Raw genomic sequence first — 27,459 nt, 5'->3', positions numbered from 1 at the left:
GGGTACATTTTATTAATGAAAATTTTACAGATAAGGGATTTTAGAAATAGGCCTTGAACACACATGATATAGAGGGTTTACACATAGTGACCCCCTTGAGATCATTTGTGTGTTCTCTAGATAGACTCCTTGGGAATGTAGTGCTAGAGCTATGAAGGAGAAGAAAATGCATCAGTGGGTATTGTAAAAGAGACCAACATCCATTTCACGAGAGGGTGAGGAGATCTCTCTAGAGAGAATTTTGGGAGGAGGGCGAATCACTCATGAGATGAAGGAAAGTATATGTCCTTGGTCCTCATAGTTCCTTCTTTACTACATCTACTCACCATTACCAATGTAGTGGTCCCAACAACGGCACTTTGCACTTTGTCACTTTGTCACTCCAAAAGTTCATGTATACCTCATGAATTTAAAATCTAGGGAATTTACTTGTAATAGAGTATATAAGTAATATAATAGTTCCAAGGAGAGACCATCCATATGGTCAATACGAATAAAATAGTCCGGGTGCAACTACTTGATCCTCCTAGTAAATGGTCGCCTCGTAAAGGGAACTGGGATCACTGAAGTTCATGCAAGTGAATCCCTAAATAAGGGCCCATGATAACACATGAAACATAGAATGCAGGAGAAACTTAGTTCCTAAAATTTTATCAGGCCTATTGTATTATCGTAGGCCTCACAGGAGGCAAAATAAGGCCTGAGACAACAGTGTGGTCTACCCAAGGCCAAAAAAATCAATTAGGGATGATCTGGGGTGTCCTTGTAGAATGAGTTGACTGAGAAGATCCGTTCCTGCCTCAGAGATAGCAAAGCAAGGTCCATGAGTGAGGAATTTGTGTATGAAAACAATACAACATCTATGCTCAATAGATAACAGGATCTTGTACGCAAGAGAGAAAAGCAGATAGTATGGAGAATCAAAATTTTTATTACTATAAAATTGATACAATAGATGGCGCTACCTCCCAGCCATGTGCTCCTATGTGAGAAGCTTCGATGGCATGCTCGAAACAGTAGAGGACGGAGGCTGGATGCTAAGGAATCAAGGTTGCTGTAGCCAGTGATAATAATGGGCTTCACGGGCTTGCTCTTATATAGCCACCAGTCGTAGTCGGTTAGACCCAATTGGGTGACCGACCCAGTCCACCCAAAACGGTCGACTGGATCGGCCACCAATGACACGATAGAACCGTGGTGCAGAATAGAGAAACTAACCTACGGTCAGCCATCTGGGATCATCAGGCTCTCCAAACGGGCCCTGCAACCCGAGAGTGGACTGCCCCGAGAAATGCTCCATCTACCCTCAGTGCGGTCAGTCATGGTATGCCTTCCCACACTTGCATGTAGCCTAGTTGGTAGTGTGCCAACTCTATCTGAAGCCGTCTAGCCATCAGGCCACACATGGCTCCATCTAGTGTCCAAACCAGGACCTACCGGATAACTGAGCTACCCAAATGCCTTCTCCTCATATGGGAGGCTTACAAGTAGAGTTAGCTGGTTCCCGCATAGTTACACGAGAGTGGAGCATTGATATCTAACACCCCCCCTCAATGTCCAGCTGCAAGTGAACTTACTTTCTCGGCCCAATGCCAAGTCGATGAAGATGCCTCTCCAGCAAGTCTCTTCCAAGAGCCTTCATGAAGATGTCCACAGCATTCTCTGTAGTCGGACAGTACACCATTTCTGGTAAGAAACCTTCAGCTGTACATTTCAGAGTTTTTGGATGCGATTGTTTTGTGCATGTCCCTAATGCTAATAGGACCAAATGGGAACCGAAGAGCCGGAAGTGTATTTTCTTGGGCTACAGTGAAGAGGCGAAGGGTTACCATCTCTATAATCCTGTTACCAAGAAGGTAATAGTAAGTCATGATGTGGTCTTCTCAGAATAGCCGCATCAATTGGAGGAGGATGCTTCCTTCCCAAACAACCAGGACCAGGATATCCATCCAGTACAACCACCAACAGCAAACCAAACTCCCTCAACGGTGCTTGGGAGGATTCAAGATAAAGAAGAGGAAGAAGAGCCTGCAGAACCACAATGGCAACGGCCATTCCCGAAGCGGGTAAAGTAGCTTTTGGATGGTAGAGAACCTCCAACCATTGAGAAGGAACCATCTGAACACCGCCGGTCCAAGAGCTTAGAGGAGCAAAGAAGGGCGTAGGAACACCTGGTCTATGCTTTGATGACAGAGGTGATCCGTGCTGAAGAACCCAAGTGTCTTGAAGAGGCACAAGGTGATGACAGGTGGATGGAAGCTATGCAGTCAGAGTATGGCTCCATAATGAAGAACAACACTTGGGACCTTGTGGATTGACCACCAAGATGCAAGGTAATCGGCACCAAGTGGGTGTACAAGACCAAGTACAAGTGCGACGGCACATTGGATAAGTACAAGGCTCGCCTTGTGGCAAAATTATTCGTATAGGTACATGGTTTTGATTATCAGGATATTTTTGCTCCCACAACTCAACTAACCACAATTCGCAGTGTTTTGGCTTTAGCAGCATAGGAAAGTTGGCATGTGTTTCAAATGGATGTAAAATCTGCCTTTCTGAATGGAGATCTCAAGGAGGAGGTATACGTGGAACAACCACCAAGTTTTGTGATCCCCAGTTCAGAAGGTAAAGTCTGTAAACTGAACAAGACACTTTACGGGTTGAAACAGGCCCCACGAGCATGGTACCAACAGATTGATGCCTACTTTCTACAAAACTGATTCAGGAGGAGCCCATCTGATGCAAATTTGTATGGCTTGTAGTGGAGTCATCCCATTCATAGCCTTCGTGTAGCTACGATTCAAAATGTAAACTGCCGTGTTACATGCTTCAGCCCAGAAAGTCTTTGGCAAATCTTTCCCTTTCATCATACTCCTGCCCATTTCACAGATGACATGCATCTTGTGCTCTGCTACTCCATTTTGCTGCGATGTATGTGGCAGGGGTTTCTGCCTCTTGATCCCGTGACTTTTGCAGTAACTTTTGAATTCCTTTGATGTGAACTCACCACCTCTGTCTGATCTCAACTTCTTCACCTTCCTCCCCATTTCTTTCTCGACCGTTACATGCCATTCTTTGAACTTACTAAAAGCCGCATCTTTAGTCTTCAAGAAGTATATCCATATCCTTCTACTGTAGTCATCGATCAGCATCATGTAGTAGTAGGAACCACCCAAAGCTTCCATCTCCATCTTTTCGCAGAGGTTCGTGTGAATGAGATCTAGAGGAGCCTTTGCCCTACTGGCCTCTTTAGGAAAGGGCTGGCGATGCTACTTGCCCATCATGCAAGCTTCACATACATCAGGCAGATATGTAATTTTTGGTAGGTCTGCAATCATTCCACTTTTATGCATCTCCTTTAAATAACTAAGGTTTAGATGACCAAACCTCTCATGCCACAGATTAGTGTTGCTCACATCGGCTCGAGCATTGAAAGTTGAGAGTTCGTAGATGTTGTTGCACCGTGTACCTTTACCAATGACCTTCCCTTAAAGATCCAAAATCTGTGCGCCATTCTTATCAAAGTAAACTTTGAGGTCCCGATCCATGATCGTAGAAATGGACAACAAATTCCTCTTGATATCTGGCACATAAAGAACATCAGACAACTGTTTTACATCTCCATTTGACTTGAGAGCAATCGTACCTAATCCTTTTGCTGGACATTTTGCAACATCGCCGACTGCTACCAGGATATTCCCTACCGGATGTAGAGAGGTATACCAACCCTTCCGACTGGTCATGTGGTGCGATGCACCACTGTCAATAATCCAAGGTTCATCCGCAGGTACATGAACTACCTCTATGCAAATCTCCTCAATTGCTACGAACATCTCTACTGGTACTGCCTGTGTGTTGTTGCTGGACTCTTTCTTTATCCATTCTTCTCATTTGCAATCTTCTTCTGGCACTCATTCTACTTGTGCCCTTCCCTGTTGCAATAGAAGCACTTGATCTTCTTCTTTCTCTTTTTATCATCAGAACAAGATGGGTTACCAGAGTCCTTACCCTTACCTTTCCTTGATCCAGCCGAGAAAGCCGAATCTTCTCCAATCCTCGTCTTTTGATGCATCTTCTCCTCCAGAAGCATTGCGCTAAAATCCTCAAAGTTGAGGGCCGGATTTCTGTTTTGCGTATTCAGTGTCGTAACAAGACCATCATACTTTGGCCGGAGAACCCATATGCACCTTCGTGCTAGATTCTCACTGGTGATGGTGATGCCAATCGGAGTCATCTGATCGCGCAGATTCTTCACCCTGATGATGAACTTCTTTGCCATTTCAGACTCAGACAGTTTCTCGTTGACGAGTTGAGTCTTCAAATTCTGAATCCGTGTCTGATTCGTGGTCTCGTACTGATTTTTCAAGACCCTCTATGCCTCCTCCACTGTGGTGACATGTTGAATTAATACCATGATAGAATACTTACATTGCAAACAATAGAACACATCGCATCTGCATTTCTTCTTGTCCACGCAAGAATCTCATCCGCAGTTGGTACTATCTATTGTTCTGCATTGGCTAGATTCGGCCTCACAACTGGCTTCACGTCCACCCCAGTAGCAGTATCCCAAAGCTCGTATGGTCTTCATCTTGAACTTTTAGACTGGATAGTTAGTGCCGTCCAACTTTCTGCTTTCGCCGAATGGTGGGATTCGCAGTCTTGCAGGCTGGGCCATCTCTCACAATCCGCTCACAAACAGAAACACACTACCAATCTTCTTGCTAGAGCCCAAGCTCTGATATCATGTAAGAAAACAATACAATGTCTATGCTCAACAGATAACAGGATCTCGTATGCAAGAGAGAAAAGCAGATAGTATGGAGAATTAAAAATTTGATTACTATAAAACAGATACAAAAGATGGCGCTGCCTCCCAACCGTGCGCTCTTGTGTGAGAAGCTTCGATGGCATGCTGGAAACAGTAGAGGATGAAGACTGGATGCTAAGGAATCAGGGTTGTTATAGCTAGTGATAATAATGGGTTCACACGCCTGCTCTTATATAGCCACCAGTCGTAGTCAGTTAGAACCAATTGGGTGACCCACCCAGTCCGTCGAAAATGGTCGACTGGAGGTCAATCCCGAAATAGGCCACCGATGACACGATAGAACCATGGCGCAAAATAGAGCAACTTACCTATGGTCTCCATTCGGCCCAGAGCCATCCGGGATCATCTGAGGCTCCAAATAGGCCCCTGTGACCTGAGAGTGGGCTGCCCCGAGAAATGCTCCATCTACCCTCAGTGCGGTCAGTCATGGGATGCCTTCCCGCACTTGCATGTAGCCTAGTTGGCAGTGTGCCAACTCTATTTGAAGCCATCTAGCCATCAGGCCACACATGGCCCCCATCTGGTGTCCAAACCAGGACCTACTGGATAACCCAGCTACTCAAATGCCTTCTCCTCATATGGGGGGCTTACAAGTAGAGTTAGCTGGTTCCCGCGTAGTTACACGAGCGTGGAGCATTGATATCTAACAATTTGCACATAATGGACCAAGGTCCAAGCATGACCACTAAAGCTCCTGTTGATGACCATATATAATGAAATACAGAGAGTTTTGGCCAAGAACACACTCGCTTGATGAGGAGGATGATATAGATGCTTGCACTAATGTGTTCCAAGGCTATGAGGAATGGAATGATCACTATTGCAGGCCTCTAAAAGGTAATCCAAGGGAAGAGTTTAAACCAATCGTGGATGTTAAGCAAGGTGACTTCATCTTCGTGAGGCCATTAGACCCTGTATACCCCATATGGCTTGGGGTTGCTATATCAAGTGCGGAGATGGATGCTGCATCTCCTAAAATTCAATATTGGGCACCATCAGTCAAGAGAAAGGCACTCATTGATGCAGATGCCTATGTTGTGACTGTTGGAACAAGTTTTGGGTAGAGAATAGGTTGGATCCATAGGTATGGGTATGGGAGTGTATTGATGCGATCATCTGGTTAACATCAAAAGCCATAAATAGACCCAAGAATATTAAGATTCCTTAGAGTGTATGTATCAAAGCACAAGAGAGCTTGTTTGGTATTAGAGCATAGAAAATGGTGATAATTTTCTCCCTCTTGATCTCCAAAACTTCCATTGTAATGCGTGTTCATGTGATGTTTCTCAAATGTTGTTATCTTGTCAATGGATATTTGCATATTATTAATATGACAATTTTCAGAAGCTGCCTTTCACCACCAACTACTTTGTTTCTAGTGGTTCACAATGCATGGTGCTTGTTGACACCACCAACTAGTAACACCTTAAGTAAAATATATATGTTGTCCCCAAACACTTTGTTCTGATTGTTATACCCAATGAAACGTTTCAGACCCAATCAATTTTTTCATAATCATTAGAATCACCCAATATTAGAATATTCAATATTCACAAAATTCCCACAATCAATGAAAATTTTCCCAAATTTAATGAAACCTTTCCGAATTTTAATGAAATCCACCCGATTTCAAAATTTCCACAACGCAAATTTTGTCCCACTTTTTCTAATATAGTGTTTAATCACGTGAATTTTCTTTTGGTTATGCATTGTAATGACGTATTTCACGCAATCACGAGCACAATCATGCCTTCATGGTATTCGGTGGCTATGACCTATCAACCGGCATACTACTGATAGTAGTTCCAAAACTACCGCCAATAGTCTTACTTCAAACTACTACCCGTACTCGTAGCAATACCGTCGGTAATAAAATAATCAGTGATAGATTTATTAGTACCGCCAGTACAAGTAATACTACCACTGGTACTTCCCTTGTTACTAGCAGTAATAGGCTTACTACTGACTGTATCTTGTGCATAACCATTGGTAGTACTACTGGCTCAAGTTATTATACCACCACCGGAATCATTTTCACCATTGTTGGATTGAGAAGAGTTAAAAACTCCTCTCTCCAACTTTAGGACGACGGGCTTGGTCCGAGAAGTGGTTCCTAGTCCCGCAGCCTAAACAAGATGGGGTGTTATTTGGGACCACGACCTAGATCCAGGTTCCCTCAGATCTCCACATCAAGTGGGGATTATTTTGTCATCTTTTAAAAAGAATTTATATAGCATGTTTTATATCTATGCATTAAAAATATTGAATGAATCTTTTTCATGCAGTCATGATGCATGTGTCTGCATTGAAAATAGTGAAGGAATCTTTTGCATTCATGCATGATCATTGATTTGCATTCCTTTTTGTTTTTTTAATTTAATGCATAGGGTTGGCATGCAAGGGTTTAGAGTCACTAGTTCTTAGGGTTGGTATGCAAGGGTTTAGAGTCACATGGTTGCTTGCTCACTATTGTGTGGTAAAATGCATCTATGTGCAAGGGTCAATCATTCAAGCTTTTTGCAAGTTTCAAGGCCCAATCTTTCCACACACATAGCATCACCTTCTTGCAAGGATAGCCCCAATGGCTAAGACCAAGAAAAAACCAAGGGAAGAGATGAGTAAGGACCAAAAAATAATAACTATGAGAAGCATTCGTGATGCCTTTTTTGTGAGTATGCAATATGCAAGAGAGTGAGATGCAAACAAAAGTATCTAGCCTAGAAGGAATCAATAGTATGAAGAGAATGATTCTCGAGGATGCTAAGAGCATTTTGCGATCCGAAGGCAATGAGAATCTTGTCAACTTCCAGTACAATGGGAGAGTGATGGAATGATTTGGGTTGATAGTTTCATTGGAAATATAGAGACGTGCTTCAAGGAATTGCATAATGTGGATCCAACCCTTGCCCAAGAGTTTGACATAGTAAGGTGACACAATGGATGGATGTGTGGGCTCAATACAAGCATAAGCTGCATGTGTCAGATTGACGAGTGAAGGTGGCTATGAGCTAGGATAAGAAGACCACATCTTCCTGTGGTCAAGCCACGTCCCTAGCCACAAGTGAAAAGCATGCAACCTCTAGATCCTCTCAGCCACCATTGAAGGGCGATGACCTCCAAAGATCCCAACACATAGCAAGTAACATAATCAATGTTCTTGACATACCTCACTAAGAAAGAGATAGAAGTTGGTGAGAAGGTGGGATCAATGGTATATGGGGCTAGCGAGAAGTTGGTAAGAAGTTGGCAAGAAGGTGGGCTCAGTGCGCTTGGTAGGATCCCCAGGGTTTTGATATCATGGGAAATATGCGGGCAAGAACTACAAGGGCAATATTGGGGCTCACACATGAGAGTGAAGGAGGTAATAAGATATGCAGATCTGACATCCAGGACTTCTCAAAAACCGTAAAAGGGCAATATTGGGGCTCACACATGCAGAGTGAAGGAGGTAATAAGATATGCAGATCTGACATCCAGGACTTCTCTATGTGATCGCAAAAACCGTAAAAGAACCACTGTGGACCATCACATCATATTTCAATGGTGGTAAGAACAATGAGAGCAATAGCCAATTAGTATCAAAAGTGATCCATATTGATCCTTCAACATTATATACACTCATCAACATCAAAGTACCCAAATATCCTTTATCAATGCATACCTTGTGATCCTCACCTTACCAGTACTCAACATGCACAATATATACATGTGTGTGTGTGTGTGTGTGTGTGTGTGTGTGTGTGTGTGTGTGTGTGCGTGTGTGCGCGCATGTGCATGAGTGCATGTGTGTGTGTGAGTGTGTGTGTGTGTGTGTGTGTGTGTGTATGTGTGTGTGTGTGTGTGTGTGTAAGCATGAACGCACATGCATGTTTGCATGTAAGGCTAGAAGCTTAAGTTGGTACACATACTTCTACAAATAGTCAGACTACTAGTGCTATCACAGGTGACACTTATCCTACAACTCTTGATTTGCAGCTTCAAAAAAATTATAATAACAAAATTCTTTTGGATGCTTCTAAACCTCTAGACAGTGAAACCTTTATCATGCTTCCCATCTAACATCTATGTTTTTAAACACAACAGCTACTCGTTTTCCTTTCAATCTATTTTTCTATTTTAAAAAATAATATAGTTAAACAAGTACTACATGCAGTAATTTCCATTGGGAATACTAAACACCTATGCATGGAAATAGTTTGAAACTTGGTATTGCACCAAGCTCTTCACTCTATTAATTGCATGCTCCTGGATTGAGGAGATGCTTCCTCATGAAAGGGGTTTTCTTGTGAACCAGTAGATCAATTCACAAAGGCCACATGTGTCATTTTATGATATTACCTCATCAATTACCCACACGTTGTATCTCATTCTCCAAAGTCATTTGAGCCTATCTTTTAGAGCCCTTACACTGTGCACATAGTTGGTTGATAGTTCCATAAACATAAATAAATAAGAAAAAATATCTATCGACTTATGCCTCTCTCTCTCTCTCTCTCTCTCCATGTGCCCATAATTATTTTTGCAAGTAGGGTAGTTTGTTTTTGTATAAATGTCTCGCAACAGGTTTCCCTTCACAACAATGGTAACTTTTTTCTAGCTTTCCCTTATTGAGATGGAGTCTAATACTTTCCCCTTCCGAACAATAACCTAACGTGTAGATTCCAAAAAACAATACTTTGTATCTATGTAGATCATTGACCCAAATTTGGCTCAAATCACAAAGACAATAGCAAACTCTTGTGAAAGTAAGGGATCAAGCTCTCTTAGTTATGAGAAAACATCCTAATGAAACACTAATCTAAAGAGGATGCAACCTAAGTGCAAACATGATGAAGAGAGCTCATGACATGTACCTCAAGTCAATTAGGTTCCAAGATAGATTAGCTTGGACTCATAAACAGAATCTTGAGTGAGTGTGCATTTCTCTTACTCAACAATACATGATAGGCTTCTTATATAGAGAGTGCCCTTAGAATAGTCAACACTTGTGGGATCCTCTGATCCACATCTCTCCTTGTGGATATCCTTGATCCACATCTCTACATCATGTAGTCCACATCCTAGGGTGGCTACTTTAATACATTCCTTATCACATACCTTTTCCTCTAATTCATTTGCACATGGCACCATATCTCAACAATTCTTCATAACGATTTTATATTGTAGGATTGAATCCTTGCTTTCACCAACTCAATCTTATCAACAAAGATCCTTTTCCTAAACTTTTATCATCATTGCTTGATTTTTCACAATTTCTACATGGAAAATATAATTGATATGCTTTCTATGAAGCTTATTCTCTAAAAGTTATCTACACAGTTAGTTATAGTCAAGGAAAGCAATATTTATATTTTCTTAATATGTCAATTATTTTATAAATGTAATATCTCACCTCTTATCATTAAAATTAAGAACTATTAAGACAAAAAATGTAATTAAGCCATGATCCTCCTTGTTGTGGATGCCATCCCTTGACTACTCACATTCCTTGTTTCATGCCGTATTAGTATGCATAAAGAGGGATGGACAAAAGTGGTTGCTATGTTTTAAAGGATGGTTTTGCTTTTGCAAATTCTCCATTGTCCATGGTGAGCATTGTTGTTCATTTCATAGGCAAAGGATCCTTCATGAGTAGTTCTAGGTCAAACCTTGAGAGTTTGCCCTCTTGTAATTTATAAGTCCCATTGATTTCTCAATGAAATAAAGAACACATGTATAGCTCACAATCTAATGTTTAAGAAGCTTGCCATGTGCATATGATTGTTGTTTTCCTGGCAAATAGAACAAAGCTTTATTTAACTCAACAAAAGGAAGCATATAAAAGGAAAAATATGCATCCTCCTATATGGAAAAAGAATGTTGGCTTCTCCTTTAATGTGCATATGATTTTTGCTCACCAACACATCTCTTGTAATGGATTTTGTAAGCCTTTTCCATGACATAATGACTAAAAAAGAGCAAGCCTTCTATACTTAAAAATCATACAATAAAAAATTTTCCCTTTCTTATGTCCACAGTTGTGATGATGAAAGGCATGTTTGATATCATAGACAAAAGGTATTAAAGCCCTTGTATTCGTTAAGAGCATACCCAAGATTGAAACTACATGCATGCTTGAGGCCTAGGTACAGGTGCTCATATGTGGTGTGTAGTCTCTTGTTTCATTGTAAAATTTTCCCCATGTCAAAGCTTAGTGGCTCTTAAATCCTTTCTAGAGTAATGACTTTTAGATTCTCTCTCTCTCTCTCTCTCTCTCTCTCTCTCATGTGCATGCCACAAGGAAGAGAGGGGAGGAAGAAGAAAAGAGAAAAGAGAAGAAAAGAGAAAAGAGAAGGAAAGAGAACGAGAAGAAAAAAGAAGGAGAAGGAGAAGAAAAGAGAGGGAGAAGAAGGGAAGGGGAAGAAAAGAAGGGGAGGGAGAAAGAGGGAGTGAGGGCAATTGTGAAGTCCTACACCCATATCATTTACTAATGCTTAAGGCATTAGCAAATGGCCAATAGTAAACATACCATGAATAAAAAAGAGAGGAAAGTAAGAGTTCCTAGTTGCTTACGTGGAGCTTAGATGCTGGACAGATTAGGGTACCTTGTGGATGCCTATAAAAGAAGTAAAACACACCATTTTTCATTATAAGCATCTAAGAGAAACAAAAAAGGAACAAAGAAAAGCAAGAGTGAAGCAACAAAGCAAGGCAAAGGAGAAAAGCAAAGCAAGAATCGAAAAAGCAAGGCAAAGAAGAAAAGCAAAGGACAAACAAGAAAGGAAGGCAAGGCAAGGGAGCAAAGCAAAAGAGAAAGAACAAGCCAAACGATATTCTTCTTGTTGCTTGTTTTGTTCATGAATGCTAGAAACTTGAGGAAACATGTTAAAAGCTTAGCAAAGGAACCAAAAATGAAATCTATCACTTAGAAAAAAAATAGGATGAAAGAATCACTTAGATTGAGAAAACTTAAACGATTTTGGTGGAGAGGAAGCAAGGTCGAAAGAGAGATCTACATGGTGAGGAACCTTGCTAGAGAGGTCTTGGGGAGAAGGGAGGGTGAAAGCAATAGGATTTCGAACTAGGAGCTACCACAAAACACATTTGATGTGAAAACCATTCGGCCAAAGTTGTGGTTCCCAGAGGCATTGGTATGTCAGTCTGTATATATGTTTGGAGGGAGAGGGAAAAAAACATCAGTATGCTCACCGATAATTACGAATGCACATATAGGCAAAATAAAGTATCTCAGATATTTTAAGGTGCACTTGATATTTTTTGTATATTTTTGCATTTTTGGTATGTTTTGGATGCATGCACTTGATATGTTTGGCATGTTTTAGATTTGTATAGATGGATAGGGGGAGTGGAATGCAAAAGGACCAACACACGGGAGTGAATAGTGGCTTCATATGAGGTGCATTTGCCCTTGCAAAAAATGCAAACACCAAATTCAATGTAAGTGTCATAATGTTCTCAAACATGTGCAAGATTATGGGGATATTTTGCAAGATGCTTTTCAATTTCTTGATGATCATTCAATGGTGTGTCAATGCTGCTCAAGTTTGTGATTACTTGCGAGTGCAAACTAGCATTATTTATAATTCAAACTCATTTTATAGGATGTAGAGGGGGATAGACCATTTGTTACACTTGGACCCGACTTGGGTATGCAATCAAGGAGATTTAGGTGACATTCAAGTAGTACTGATGGAGAGACACACAAATCACACTTGGAGCCAAAGGATAGCTTTCCCGATGTCCTAAATGATGACACTCTGGAGACACTCTCCCTAATGTCCAAGATGAGGGTATGGACAATTTCTAGATGCACGACATCACACATAAAAGTGACATCTGAGTTTGAGAGCATCGTGCACGAGTTGCAATCTATGCCCCTATATGATGGTACTCTGATGTCAAAACTATGGGCTTGCCTTTTGATCCTAAATTTGCAAGTTACATGTGGTTGGTTAGACACTAGTTTCTTGCCTTAATTGAGGTACCTATATTTATATCAATTTGTTACACTTGGACCCGTCTTGGGTATGCAATCAAGGAGATTTAGGTGACATTCAAGTAGTACTGATGGAGAGACACACAGATCACACTTGGAGCCAAAGGATAGCTTTCTCGATGTCCTAAATGATGACACTCTGGAGACACTCTCCCTAATGTCCAAGATGAGGGTATGGACAATTTCTAGATGCACGACATCACATGTAAAAGTGACATCTGAGTTTGAGAGCATCGTGCACGAGTTGCAATCTATGCCCCTATATGATGGTACTCTGATGTCAAAACTATGGGCTTGCCTTTTGATCCTAAATCTGCAAGTTACATGTGGTTGGTTAGACACTAGTTTCTTGCCTTAATTGAGGTAGCTATATTTATATCAATTGATGTAGATTGGATCTTACTTTAAATTTTATTTTTATTGATGTTTGAATCTCATCTCACCAATTATTGATATCTTATGAAATACAATAGGTTGCTCCAAAAGATTCGCCTACACCAAATACCATGCCAAGATCAAGGGATGAAGCAAAAAAGAGGTTGACAAATGTAGGGATGGATTATAATCATATGCATGCTTGTCCTAATTATTGTATTCTCTTTCTTCATGAGCATGAGAAGAACATTAGTTGTCCAAAGTGTCAGGTACTTGCTTACAGACGTGACTTGTAGGATGAGAAAATCACAATAAAGGTTTTGAGACACTTGCAAGAATATAGCATATGTTTATGTGTAAATCCATAGCAGAGTTGATGACATAGAATGCTATCAAAATATCTCAAAAGCTATCTACATTATTCGTGGCATTGTGAAGTATTCTTACTATCACATTACCGTATACTCTATTTAATTTTGGTATTCTTACTATCACATTACAGTATATTCTATTTAATTTTGGTTAATGCAAATTTTGATCTTACTTTACATGTGAAATAGATGGATCTCTCAAAAAGGGATCAGCTTAGAAATCATCGAAAAGGCTAGGGTTAACTCAATCAAAGTTGTGTGGTTGCTTAAGAAGAACTTTCCCTCAAGCATTATTATAACCTAGGTACAATTACTGGTACACATAGTAGAGGAGGCTGCCATTGTAGGAACCGTTCATAGTTGTTGGATGTTTTTCCTTGAATGATTTATGAAAATTTTGAAGATATTTGTAAGGTAAAAAGTGAAACTCGAGGAAAGCATAGCAAAGTGTTAGCTCGTGCAAGATTCATTTGTATATATGACTGAGCTTCTTGCATCCATGGAGCCTGATATGCTACTACATTGACATAACAATGATGATAATCGTATCAAATTGGAGATTGCTCAAGGAAAAGGGATTCAAAACAAGATGGGTAAAGTATTGAGAGAAAAAATCAAGTTTTGTATCCTTAATAGCAACAACATGCAAATGTGGATTTAGAGATATGAAGATGCCAAAACAAAAAGAGTAAATGCAAGGATGATATTTAGAGCACATAATAGAAGTAAAAAATATCCATGAAACCTCGTTCTTGTCTCCAAAGATATGTCACATGACTACTTACAAGAAGCTCTTCATAAATTAAAAAATGATGAAGACCTGATAATCAAGCAAGAGTGGGAGTTTGTGCGAGAATGTGATCTATATGTAAGTTTTGTACTTTTTGATTTACTTAATCTAATCATGGTCACAATCGCTATAAAATACATGCTCATTGTTTTAATGATTTTCTTTTGTAGTACAAAAAGTATAGTGCAATGTGATCATATGGTCGACATTTTCATGTGAAACGATTCAATTCGAAGAGAGCCACATTTGATTATGAAATGCATTGATGTTTTTTACAAAGGTATGCTTATATATTAATATAAGATCTTGGCAAAGTCCTATCATGCTCATTTTTCTAGTTACACTTATATTTTGTCTTTCGTCTTTCGAAGTTGAAATATAAATCTTGACAAAACTTAATTTTCTTTTTTCATAAAAGTGCCAAATCCTTTATAATATTCAAATACTTATTTTTATTAAGACATACAAACGTTCATCACCACTAGTATAAAAGTTTAGCTTCTTAACGAAACTAACTTTAAAAAATCATCGATGGTGGAATGATGGCTTACTTCATGCAAGATAGCCGAGCAAGTGTATCTGATACCAATTTTCTTTCTTCACAATTTGATTATTGTGGAACCATATACAAAATCTTAGAAGCTGAACTTAAACTATTTAGTATTTTTATTCTTGATGTAAAATGGTTGCAAGCCATTTACAATAGGCCCCAATGCTACAATCAATAAAGACGCTCGTGGTTTTTTTGCCAGACTCCACTAAACTTTGAACCAATGAAAGCGATACTTTTATTCTAAAATCGTTTTAGTAAGTTTGGACCAAACCTTCAATTTCGGGATTAATCTATTCTCTACCCTCTCTTCTTATTTTGCTCTTTCGCCAACCTATCCCACACTCTCATCCTTGCACTTCTTTCCCCTCTCATCCACCCTTCCGCCCATGGTAGGAGGGCATGCCTTGACATGATTGCCACTTAGCATCCTTACATTAGTTGCCAAAAAAGCGAGGCACCCATCAAAGTAGGGATTTATCCAAAAATCATGCTAACATTGGATTTTGAACCCCTATGCTACCGTGTGAAGGCTCCTTTCTTAACCAAGTGGACCACTGTTTTTTTTAATTGTTTCGTATCCACATGAGCATAATTTGTGTGTAACCACACTTTTCGTCCCTTCTCTCACTTGGACGAGCATGGGGTAGGTGTAGCTCCATGCAAGAGAGATCAACACGCTATGTTCCCATGATTGCGATAGCTAGATTATGTTACATGTACCCATTATTGTCTAGTCAAAAATTGGTAATCAAATCATATAAAAAAGTCTTGATGTTAACGTCGAGGAGAGCCTTCAAGGATATTCATGGCATCAAAATCAACAAAACAAACATGGAAGGAGGAACAAGAGATGAGTGTTCGTGAAAAACATTTCTCAACAAATCACAAAACTTGGGTTTCAACATTTGAAGTTCTCTGAGGACTCGTAGATTTTTGAGCTACTATAACTAAGTATTCTCTAACAGGTGAAATTGAAATCTTACAGGCTCATTGTACATGGTTTACAGGTTTTTTGTGAACAATTCACAGAGAGTGATTCATGTGCCCTAGCTCAACAGTGTTCTGAGAAATCACTTCTCCAAATTTCAGAAACAGATGCCCTTCTGAGCTTTTGGTAAGCTCCTCCCTACCCTTGATATCTCCATAGGCGTTGAAATACCTGACATAATTCATTCCTGACGGTGCCTGGACCCAAGGCTTTCCTTCAGCCACTGAAGTCAATGATAACAGGACCCGTACAACGTCATGCATGGTAGGTCTTGCGGCTGAATGCTTCTTAGTACACAGTAACGCGAGTTGCAATGCCCTACTTAGAGCGGCAGAGTCAGGACAATTATCCTTAATAACAGGATCGACAGTATCCATGAGTTTGCCATTATCGTTTTTAGTAAGGACCTGCAGCAAAGTAAGAGTCAATGATCTTCACGCCTCCCAAAACAAGGTGAATGATAATAGGTCATTCAACGGGCAGGTGATAATAAATCATTCAACAGGCCTGCCCGAGATGATGAATTGAAAGTTATGAGAGAGGGGAAGGGGGGGAAAGAGAGAGAGAGATGGAAGAAATTAGCAATGGGTGCAGCTCTGATTTCGGTAAGAGAAGCAGCCGATTTTCTCTTTCAGAAAATCCGAATCGTAACTAAGGCCTACCCCCGAGGGACAGGCCAAAAAGGGCCAAAAATGAAACCCAGGAAAGCTGGGTATCACGGCTTACCCATTGATGGAGGTTGGTTTCATCATCCACAGCCTTTCTTCCAGTCAATAGCTCTAAAAGCACAATGCCGAAGCTGTAAATATCTGATTTCTCATTTAGTCTGGATGTCCTGGCATACTCTGGGTCGATGTAGCCAATGGTCCCCATGACCAAAGTTGATGTGTGGGACTTTGCTGGCAAAAGGCTTTTAGCGATGCCAAAATCTGTGAGATGTGCTTCATAATTCTCATCGAGGAGAATGTTAGATGTCTTCACATCTCTGTGCACAATTCGAGGATTACAATCATGGTGCAAATATGCAAGTCCTTTGGCAGCCCCAAGTGCTATATTTATCCTCCTGTCCCAGTCGAGCTTCATCTTTTTTGCACCTGAGAGAAACATTCATTAGCAATTCCGAAATTCTGAAGCAGGACCAAGGAGCTGTCAAACAAAATTTGTTAGAAGATGCATTCTAATGCATACCGTGTAATATGTCCCATAAACTTCCATTTTCCATGTACTCATAAAACAGCATATTTCCGTGTGGTGAAAGAGAATAACCATACAGACTGACAAGGTTCCTATGCTTTATTCTTCCCACTGTATCAAGCTCAGTTTCAAACTCTCTGTTATTCTGCTGATAGTGATTATAAAGCTTCTTGACTGCAACAGGTTTCCCATTTTTCAATATGCATTTGTAGACAGTGCTTGATGCACCAAAACCAATCACAAAGCTCTGGCTTAAGTTATCTGTGAGTTTCATAATATCATCATAAGAATGAGATGCCAAGTCCATTTGAAGCGTAACCATTTGGGGAGGGCCTGCAATATCAGGAAATGGTTCAAAATCTTCATCTTAGTCCTATCATTCTTGTATTGAGGTTATTTTTTCCCCTACAAGTAATATTTACCTTGCGCAGGTTTGTTTGCCTGTTTCATATACTGGTCAGGCTGATGATTGAATTTCCAAAACCAGGCCAAGAGAGCAAGTACACATAGTCCTCCACTAAGCCCCAGCCCAATAAACAAACTTCTGGATTTCATTCCTACAGGTATAAGCACACATTTATTAGTTGCCTAGCCTGCAATATCTTGCATGCGCCCCAAGCAACTTTTTTATTTGGAAAGAATAACAGACGATGCTCAAAGAAGCAGATCATAGTACAAGGATTAAATTACCGTTAGAAGATTGTGACGAAACTCCACAAGAAAGCCCAATCCACTTCCCACAAAGCCCTAAATTGCCACGGTAGCTGCAGGAAATCACCACTAGGAGTTACATTAGAAATGTTCCAGACCAAGAGCATCCCAAAAAAGGCAGGCAGAAGACATATTGCGTCTACCTTTCGTATGTGAATCGTGTAAAATTTCTCAATGCAGGTACTTCTCCAGAGAGATTGTTGTATGACAAGTTCCTGTGCAAGGCATTGCATTTGACAATCAGCCCCTAGAGATTTTGAGGCGAAACAAGAGTATGTAAGGCTGCTTGAATGGCCAGCCTCGTGTGTCAGCCTCATGTGTCTCTTGAAGAACAAAGATTTCTTTTCTTAAGAATGAACTTACAAAGCAATGAGACTCAAACAATTGGTAAGTTGGGGGGGGATTTGTCCAGACAGATGGTTGTCATCCAGATACCTACAGAAGGTAAGGACAATGCGTCATTCTAGAACAACAAAAGAAATCAAAACAGGATTCTGGGTTGAATCACATTTACCAAATAGGTTCACGCTCTGCAGAAACATGTTCACATTATCATGAAATGTAGTCCTACTACAACTTATCAGAACAAGCAAGACCGAATAAAATTTAACAGTATTGCCACAAACCCAAAAAGAGCTTACAATATGTTAAGATTTTGTAGTTGGCCCAACTCTTGCGGAATGGATCCTGTCAAAGAGTTGTTAGAAAGATCCCTGTATTTTAATGTCTCATCAGTATTTTACTAACCAGAGAACATCAGCACAAGCTCAATAACTCAAAAAGAGGTCCAGAATATTGCATCTTACATCTTGTAAATGTCTCTCAGATTTCCGAATTCCACTGGGATAGCTCCACTGAGCTTGTTTTTGCTAAGATCTCTGGTAACACCCAAAGAAAAAATAAATTAGAAAACAGAAAGGCTATGCTTAATGAAAACATGGGAAAAATCGATAGCAATGAATTTATTGCTTACAGTTTAAAAAGATGCTCAAGGTCACCAAGCGAATGAGGAATAGGACCTGAAAGAAGGTTGTTGGACAAATCCCTGCTCACATAGACAAAGAAATGCACCACTTTATGATAGTTTCCTCCACTTCAATTCAAGAAACTCAAGGAGCTCCATAAACCGTGCATTAAGATTATGAATGGTCCAAGAATGCAGAATTGCACATGGCAATGCTGTCTGTCTTTCTTAACCACCAAGAATAAAAATATGGATCATTGAAGAAAGAAACCACAGGAGAGATTCCAATCAGCCATTTAGAGCACAGAAAAAGAAATGTGCTCTCACAGTGTGTCAAGATTGCTGATATGGCCAAGCTCTTCAGGAATGATCCCCCATAAGTTGTTGGATGAAAGGTTTCTGAAAAAATCAGCTAAAGTTCACCTATAACGCACACAGACAAGTCAAAGATGAAAGGAAAAGCTTGATGCAATAAAAATCCATCTACTTACAAGTATGTAAGACTAACAATGTCTTGAAATTCTGGAGCAATTACACCACTCAGCTGGTTACCATGTGCATTGCTTCACAAAACAAATCCATGTCAAGGCTTGGAAAACCCTCATATACCGTAAAACAAACTTGGTATAATAACTTGGCTCTCTGTTAAATTTGAGCAGAAACTTTGCACTTACAAAGAAGTCAATGAGACACAAGAACTTAAGTTCTCTGGGATAGGCCCATCCAGCTGGTTGTTGGATAGATTCCTGCATGCTTGAACTTAGTCCTTGCTTTGGAGGTAGCATATTCATAATTAATTTGTTTTAGACTCCCAAATACAAGCATCAATCATTCAACTTCAGTCATAGTATTCTACAAATTAAATGTTCAGCCTGTAGAGGCTAAGTCTTGCATTCAGATGAAAAAGATTGTACGTAACAAAGTTTTATGAATCTTGGAATACAAACAGTAAAAAACATGGAAAGGGCCTAAAAGGCTATTATTTGTTAAATTAGTTAAACAGAGAATCAAGAATGTTCTGAATCCGTTTTGATCACCATCCACAACACCTTCACCATTCTGGCTTGAACGTGAAGCAATGCCCTTTACCCATATCTTTTATTACCCTTAACCCTGCCCTGGCCCCCTCTTACCTTTTAACATTCGAATCTCGACTTAACCCATACACCACCAAACCATACCTCCTACTGAGGGTGCCCCTAATGGTTTATGACTCAATATCTCCCTCCAAAGGACTATGACCCCCATATACCTTACCTTTTAATGAGGAACACTAGGTGCCCCTGATATTTTATGATTCTATATCTCCTGCTTACCCTCTCCAACGACGATGACCCCTAGGATCTTACAAACAATGGTGCATCAGTTAGTTGCACTCACTTCTAGGGGGAAAAGTGTGAACATTTGGCATTGCTGCTGGAAAGGGAGCACCAAGAGACCAAGGCGACCATGAATTCAACCCTAAAGAAACCCTTCAAGACTATAGTTGAAATTGTTTCGATCAAGGCATTATACACTCCTTTTGAGCGGCACCAAATCGCAAGTCACAGTAATCACACTACGCATAGAGAGAGGGAGGTTACGGGGACGAGGGAGGGAAGGAGGGAGAGAGGATTAGTTTAGCGTAATGAAATGTTTCAGATCAGCGTTCATTTCAGTACTAGTTGCAGTCTTACAGTTCAAAGAGCTCCTGCAGTTTTCCAAGACCTCCTGGAATCTGTCCGGTCAAGTTGTTATCGTTGAGCTGCCTGGATCCACCAACCACACAAATGTCAAAATTCCAAGGCTAAGAACGAAATGCAACATATAGCATAGAATTGGAAGATACACATACAGAGAATAGCTTACAAGTATTGAAGCTTTGACATGTTTCCTAGCTCTGGAGGAATAGGTCCACTGAAATGGTTACCCTGCAAATATCTGCAAAGAGAAGAAGGGAATATAATTTAGAAAGTGACCTATGTTCTACAAAATTGAACCAAAAATCAGAACACATTTTGTGATGTGCTGAAGATATCTACACGTGCAACCAAATCCAAGGTGATGGCTAAGAGGTGCTTTGATTGAAAGAAGATGGCATCCATAGTATTGTATGCAGCTGATGACGTCCATACTTTTTTCAGGATGATAACAAAGAGCATCGTTGGATCCATGCATGCACTAAAGTTCAATACAAGTGTCCTAAATCCCTATTGTTCTTTCCAATCTCTCTTTTTCGTATTACTCACAATTTTCCTGTGAAAGTGAGATTCCCTAGTACAGATGGAATGGGACCTTCAAAATGATTGTAACTTAAGTCCCTGAGAAAACAGAACAAAGACTGTTAGATATAGTGATTGTGTGTTATTTAGCATAATCCATGGTCCAGAACCTATATGTAACCAAGTATGCAAAACAGTAACATGTCCGCAAGCAATTCGTGGTTTACCGGCAGTAATGGTGCACAACTGATATTTGAATCCCCCTGAACCACCTTAAACAATTTACATAACGCTAAATCCTATACTTACAAAACTGCCAACGCTTGCATAAGTCCCACGACATCAGGAATTCTCCCACTAAGCTTGTTCCCCTGTAATGACCTACACGAAATCAAACATTGCTATTAGTACAGCGTAATAACTTATTCATGCCGCATGCATTGTTCTAAGTTCAAATCTACCTGCATAAGGCGTCATTTTAACTTGTCACACAAATACAATGTTTATCTTTCCAAATTACGTCCTTGAAGACTCCTGACATAGCGAAACACTTGATATACATTTTAGCCAGTACAAAGGGGTAGCAGTAATATTTGCTCGTTTCTTAATACTGACAGAAACTAGAGAAAAATGTTTCTTAAAGATACATGGTTACAAACACGTCAAGCTTAGGCCCAATCCATTTGATTGCATAGTATGACAGCAAACAAGATCAGCTCAATTGTGTCTTACATTGCAAAGCAAATGAAATCATTGTTCACTTAGAAAAGAACAAAAGATCAAGATTGCAAATTCACACTTACAATGTAGCTATTTGAAGAAAGCCAATGTTGAAAGGAATTTCACCAGTAAGCTGATTGAATGCCAAGTCTCTGGAAGCCAATTTAAGATTTTAATCATTTATACACACAGGCAGAGTACGATTCACAATATTAGATACTAAAGCTAGAACTTACAGTATCTGGAAACTGCTGCAGTTACCGATGCTCTCTGGAATTGCACCAGTAATGTTATTGCTGCGAACATCACTGCAAAGGGACACAAATACTGCTGCTGAAGTCCGGTTGCAAAAATCCTTCCGCTGCATTCTATGAGTGAACACCAGCGGAATCTGGTTTTGTATTTGCCTCAAAGCACTCCAAAAAATGTATTGTTACTTACAAGTACCATAAGCCAGTCAGTCTACAGATTTCAGGGGATAAACCTCCTGAGATGAAGTTGTTTCGCAGGCCCCTGTGTATGAAAATAGTCATTGGCAAAAGTCACAGAAAATAATTTTATTGAAAGTCAGAATTCAAGCACACTTATTGGGCAATGCCAGAGCGATCGGTAAACAGCCACACCACAAGATGCCTGAAGCAATTTATGTTCATAAACAGCTTACAAGTACTGCAGCACTTCACTCCAGTATATCAAAGATGGTATTTCACCCGATAAAAGATTTTGAGCCAGATCTCTGCAACCGTGAAGATCACCCTTGTAAGGTTTTCGATTTCAAAACTACTTCTGCATCCCAATTCAAACAAAAACTAACCATGGAGACTGAACACTCACAAGACTTTGAGGTTGGGAAGCTGGGACAAGGTTGATGGGATAGGTCCTGCGAGCTGGTTACTTTTCATCAAGCTGCACCAAAATCCAGGCTGCCAAGTCAAAGGGCCAATAGAAAGTGCCTTCGCTATATACTAGATCTTCTAAAGATAAGTAGAAGCCAACTCCAGGAGGACAAGGTGGAAGAACTTTAGAGCAAGCCAAAGGGGAGGGGAGATGGCAAATGTCTTTCCAAAGCTAAAGGAGTAGATGCATTTTGTGTCCAAAAATAGAGTAACTTACAAATACTCTAGTTGCTTCAATTTAGAGATGGTAAATGGAATATCCCCCTCAATTTTGTTGAAAGAAAGATCCCTGCCGTTGATAGCACGAAAAGTTAAGGGGTCACGTTTCCAAATCATCCCATCTGAAGAATACTGTACTATACACAAACCACCCTTGGATTACACCTGGTAAAGAAAATCAAATCTAGAAAGGGAACACTTAAGGTATTTGAAGTACACATGGGCCCTGCATTATCAAATTAGGGACCTTTTCCCATGATCAATTGCAACGGAAACCTAAAGAGAATTAACATTAATTACTTACAAATATTGTAAGTTTGAGCAGTCACCTATCTCCTCGGGAATCTGGCCAGAAATCGCATTGTGGCTCAAAACGCTGCAAAATATCTTATGGACAACAGAGTGAGAATTCGATCTCAAATAGAGACGAATAACCGAAGGACCTTCTTGACAGAGTATATCATAGGTTACTGCAATTAATAAGAGTTTGCAAAAGTCCTGTATCCAGAGTGCTAGAGCTAATCCAGCAATTTTGATGCAGCAATTCCCATATCAAATAATTTAAGTTCCTCTTTTCAAAACTGACACCAAGTTTACTTTTGTTCTTACAGGCACATGTGTGGACTTACATGGTCTTCAGTCCCTTCAGTTTTCCCATTAGCGGGGAAATCTCTCCGCTCAAGCTAAGGCTTGAGAGATTCCTGCATCAAGTTCCAGACCACGTTATCGTATTTATCCGTTTGTAACTATTTAACACCTTACAATCAAGACATACGTCATCAATATTGAACTCAAGATTGAACCTAATAGCCCAAGGACAGTTTATGCATAATTTAAAACGTGAAAAGGGTGCATGTAGATTTCCATATGCTGATGTCAGCTGCTCTCTAATTGGCAAGAGATACAGGCCTTACAGCTCTATGTATGCAAATGAGTGCTATAATTAAAAGTACAGAAAGGTGATGGGGCTTACTTAGCTAGTAACTACAGCTTAAAAACTGGCATTTTCAAATATTGGACTCGGATGCATTGTTTGCTATACATGCCAGAGATCAGGCCATGAGGCAACCCAAAACAGGTCTTTCCTTCTTAGATGCCAAGCTTTGCAAGAGACAAGAGGGAGACAACCAGCTTATATGGAACTTACAATGCAACCACTGCAAGTGTCAGATTGTCACAAGTCACCCCTGGCCAAGAGCAATGGTCTACCTCTGTTGTTGTATCCCAGCTGTAAAGCTCATTATTGGCATCGTTGAGAGCCCTTTTCACTTCCAACAAGATTTCCCCTGCATTTTGCAACGGCTATTAGCCTTGGAAAAGACAAAAGTTACAAATTTTAACTGTGAACCTGAACTGTTAAGTGGCTCACAGTTATGATTCCATATGATAAGCAGAGAGACTGTAGTAAACAAATTCTGACAGTTTGGGGGGTCAAGCTTATGTAAAACATGGACTAGAAGCTTCTGATCAAGCAACCACAAGTATATCTCCAAATCAACCACAATTGAGCTTAGATACTGAGCTCGGAGCATCTTGTATAGAACTAGAATTAAACCTAGCAGCTCAATGAATTTTCCACTACGAAAGACCGTGAGCTTGAGATACTCCAGGACTCAGAATATTGGTCTGCAAAATCTACAAACGACTTCTTGCCAGTGAAATGTGGCTGTGCTCGTCCCGTATCATTAGACATTCGTAAACAAGGAATCCACCTTCGCGTAACAAACCCTTCAAAATGTCGCAAAATGTATCCTTTTATGACTCCCAAATATAGAGTCACTTTAGCTGGTTCACTAAGACTCAGTTGTAGAGCGCTAAGTTGGTCGTACAAATACAGATAGCTCAAAGTAAATGAGCCGAAAGGCAAACACTACAGTGTCACTGTACTAAGAACTCCTCTAGAACGCTCCTCCCGTGAAAATAGCCAAATTCCAAGAACGGATTATCTGCATAATGTACAACAGAACTCACAAAAATGCTCTGCAAAATCCCCAACTTCAGAACTCACACAATTTCTCCTTATGGAATATGGTTGTATTTTTCTGTCACTTGTATACTTTTAATGTCCCAGTCTGTGGCATTTACGTACAGACGCACAAAATACGGGGACTTGGCAGCAGCACACTTTTGAAATACGTATGTGTGGGCATATGGGTGTACGGATGAGCACACTATTGAACACATGTGCGCGTGCATAATTTGGCTGCCTCTGGCCGTGGTGTCCCCCTGTATGATCATCACTCACAGAAGTGCGTGAGTCCATTTTATTGTTGACAAGTTAAGGAGCTGCACCAAAACGAAGAAGCGTAAGACAGCTGACTACAGCTTCTCAGAGATTAGCCTACAAAGCGCAGATTCATATAAGGATGACGCGGGTAGGTGTAAAGACCTTGATACTTAATTTCCAGAACGAAGGACCCTGATACTTAGAGCCATTGCTAAAGATTTAGGCAAAAGCGCTCTTAGAACGTCATAGGAGCTTTGGTCTAGTCATGTGATACGAAAACCATAGAGAGACCTCTACGAGGCACTCGACAAAATAGCAACAGGATCCGTGGAGAATTCGTCAAATACAGGACGTAAGTAGACAATGCACGGATTACGTTTGATGAATAACGTAAGAGGCGCAGTTAAATCAATGAGAAAAATCCAGCAGAGACGAAAAGATGTCCGCGAAAGAGACCACGGGTCTTGACATTACATAGTGACGGCCCCGTCTTCTACCGGAATTCTTAGAGTAGAGAGGAATGTACCTTCTTGGGGAACGCCCGCTTTCGCGCTGATGGCGCACAGCAAGGCAACGACAGCTACGAAAGGTTTGAAACGGGCGTCTTGCGTGAAACGCCAATCTGGGAGAGTTTTCATTTTGTCGACGTTGCTGACGGAAATCTGAATAACTATTGTACGATTCGGAAAGCAATTCTAGAGAAAGAGGGAGCTAGCGATACTGGAGCTCTAACGTGATGAGCGATTCTCTGAATTGCAGAATCACTACGTCTTATGCACCCACATTGTCTGTTCTTCACGTTACATTTCAGGTTGCGCTAAGTCTGCACCAGTGCTCATCGCAATGTCGATTCATGAACACCTCAAGGTAATTTCAACGTCGCCGGCCAATATGCTGGCGCGTATTTGCATGACATTGGAAGCAATGCATGCAAAAAATCTCCACTTAGCACTTCCTCCACCTCAGGAAAGTTGTTCCCTCGTAAAGAGCCTGTTTCCCAACGAATCCGCTTACAATCGCACACGGAGAGGTTGCTTCTAAGTCCTGGTTCATTATTGCATTTTTTTTCGCGTACTCATAGCTCGAATCTCTCGAGAAGAAATGCCTTTAGACCCCACTGAGTTCTCCAGTATATTTTGGACCCACGTCTCCAGATTGATGCAGCCGCAACTGGGCTTTGATCCTTCTTCCGCTATGTGCAGTCGCTTATCGCTAAACATTAGTCGGTTCTAACGCGGGGAGGGGAACGTAACAAGTATTTGCAGAGATCCGGTCGCTAGGCAACTCGCAGGTGGGGGGGGGGAAGAAACAGAAAGAGGAGAGCTGTACCACGTAGAAACTGAGCATGTTTTACGTGATGTTTTATCGCTGTGAACTCGGCATCATGTTAACTAGGCATTCTGGGTCGAGGCCTCTGCGCTGGACGTGCAGGCTTTGTCTGCACGATAACAGCGGTGAAAACAAAATCCTAAGTGAGGTTTAAATGGCGTTGAGGCTACATGGATCACGGATGGATGATGGAGGGGACTGTGGACGGAGACTCTGAGAGAGTCGCTGACAACGGATGGAGATGGGAGTGGCCGGGAAATAATGGAGCGAGGGGGCGAGCGAGCGAAGAAACAAGAAGAAATTGAAATACAGGGGGATGGCGAGTGGAGGATTGAGACAAAGGGACATAAAGGGAGCTAGGAGCAGGCTACGAAAAAGGCAGAGAGGGGTGTGGGTTGCAGGAGCCTGGTGGTGAGGTGATGGAGGGGGAAGAAGAGATCAGATAGAGTAATAAGTAGTGCAGCGGGATGCGTGCTGCAATTGTGGAGATCAGACTTGTAGATGTTGATGCGATTTGAAGAGGCCACGAGGTGGGAATCCGTAGCGCACAGATGCATCAGTCAAGTTTGAGTGGAAGCTGGATGGATCATCGAGTGGTCGGAAGCTGGCGTCTGAAGTTTTTTGTACTGCAGTCCACCGCCGTGAGTTTTGCATCCTCCCTTTTAATTTGTTGTTGTGATATTTCTGTAACTCCCATCGCTTTGATTTCTGTCGATATCGCCGTAACAGAATTTGCATTCTTGATCCCTTTTTTGGTTCAGGTTTTTTATGTCCACAATCTTACGTCGAAGGTGGCAGAATTGGCTATTCGCTGCTTTCTGTTCAATTATCCCATTGTTTTTGTTCTCGCTGGCAACGAATCGACCGTCCCATCGTTTTAATTTCTGTCCATGTCGCCGTTAAAGAACTTGCATTCCTCCCTTTTTGGTTCTGGTTTTTGTCGACAGTCTCCCGAAGTCACGCACCTCCAATTCTGACGTTATCGTTGATTTCTGTTAATATTGTAGTAAGCAATCTTCCGTTTCTTGTTGCCCATCCTTGGTTTCTGTTGACAATCTCTACGGTGGGATTTTGGCGGGGTTATCACACATCAA

General features: G+C 40.8%; 1 protein-coding gene across 2 annotated transcripts; it reads right to left on the bottom strand.

The window, feature by feature from the left end:
* Window positions 1-15,778: 15,778 nt before the first annotated feature.
* LOC147882008 (uncharacterized) lies at window positions 15,779-26,725 on the bottom strand. Of its 2 annotated transcripts, none has more exons than XM_087401960.1 (27): window positions 25,563-26,725; window positions 23,957-24,095; window positions 23,439-23,510; window positions 23,114-23,185; window positions 22,808-22,879; window positions 22,529-22,600; window positions 22,359-22,430; window positions 22,136-22,207; window positions 21,931-22,002; window positions 21,778-21,846; window positions 21,284-21,355; window positions 21,002-21,073; window positions 20,622-20,693; window positions 20,450-20,521; window positions 19,448-19,519; window positions 19,265-19,336; window positions 19,101-19,172; window positions 18,783-18,854; window positions 18,616-18,687; window positions 18,451-18,522; window positions 18,173-18,244; window positions 17,953-18,024; window positions 17,789-17,862; window positions 17,521-17,655; window positions 17,093-17,431; window positions 16,631-16,998; window positions 15,779-16,311 (listed from the first exon to the last, which is right to left on the bottom strand). In XM_087401960.1, the coding sequence occupies exons 1-27, from the start codon at window positions 25,672-25,674 to the stop codon at window positions 15,940-15,942; spliced, it is 2,976 nt and encodes a 991-aa protein (XP_087258086.1). In that variant the 5' UTR covers window positions 25,675-26,725; the 3' UTR covers window positions 15,779-15,939. The 2 variants fall into 2 exon arrangements, with proteins under 2 accessions (XP_087258086.1, XP_087258087.1); XM_087401961.1 differs by having other exon boundaries at window positions 26,366-26,422.
* Window positions 26,726-27,459: the final 734 nt, after the last annotated feature.

The sequence above is a fragment of the Dipteris shenzhenensis genome, chromosome 30 (genome assembly GCF_047967505.1).
Source record: "Dipteris shenzhenensis isolate YYH24624 ecotype China chromosome 30, Dip_SZ_1.0, whole genome shotgun sequence".
Taxonomy (NCBI): domain Eukaryota; kingdom Viridiplantae; phylum Streptophyta; class Polypodiopsida; order Gleicheniales; family Dipteridaceae; genus Dipteris; species Dipteris shenzhenensis.
Note: the sequence above shows the minus strand (reverse complement) of the source record. Positions and strands in the feature narration are given on the sequence as shown.

Bases quoted from the DNA above. Each gene is read 5' to 3' on its own strand.
- LOC147882008 (XM_087401960.1), bottom strand. From the start codon at position 25,674: ATGAAAACTCTCCCAGATTGGCGTTTCACGCAAGACGCCCGTTTCAAA. The intron at 22,431-22,528 runs GTGAGTGTTCAG...TCACGGTTGCAG, and splicing joins CTTCCCAACCTCAAAGTCTT to AGATCTGGCTCAAAATCTTT. The intron at 18,523-18,615 runs GTAAGATGCAAT...ATTAAAATACAG, and splicing joins CTGAGAGACATTTACAAGAT to GGATCTTTCTAACAACTCTT.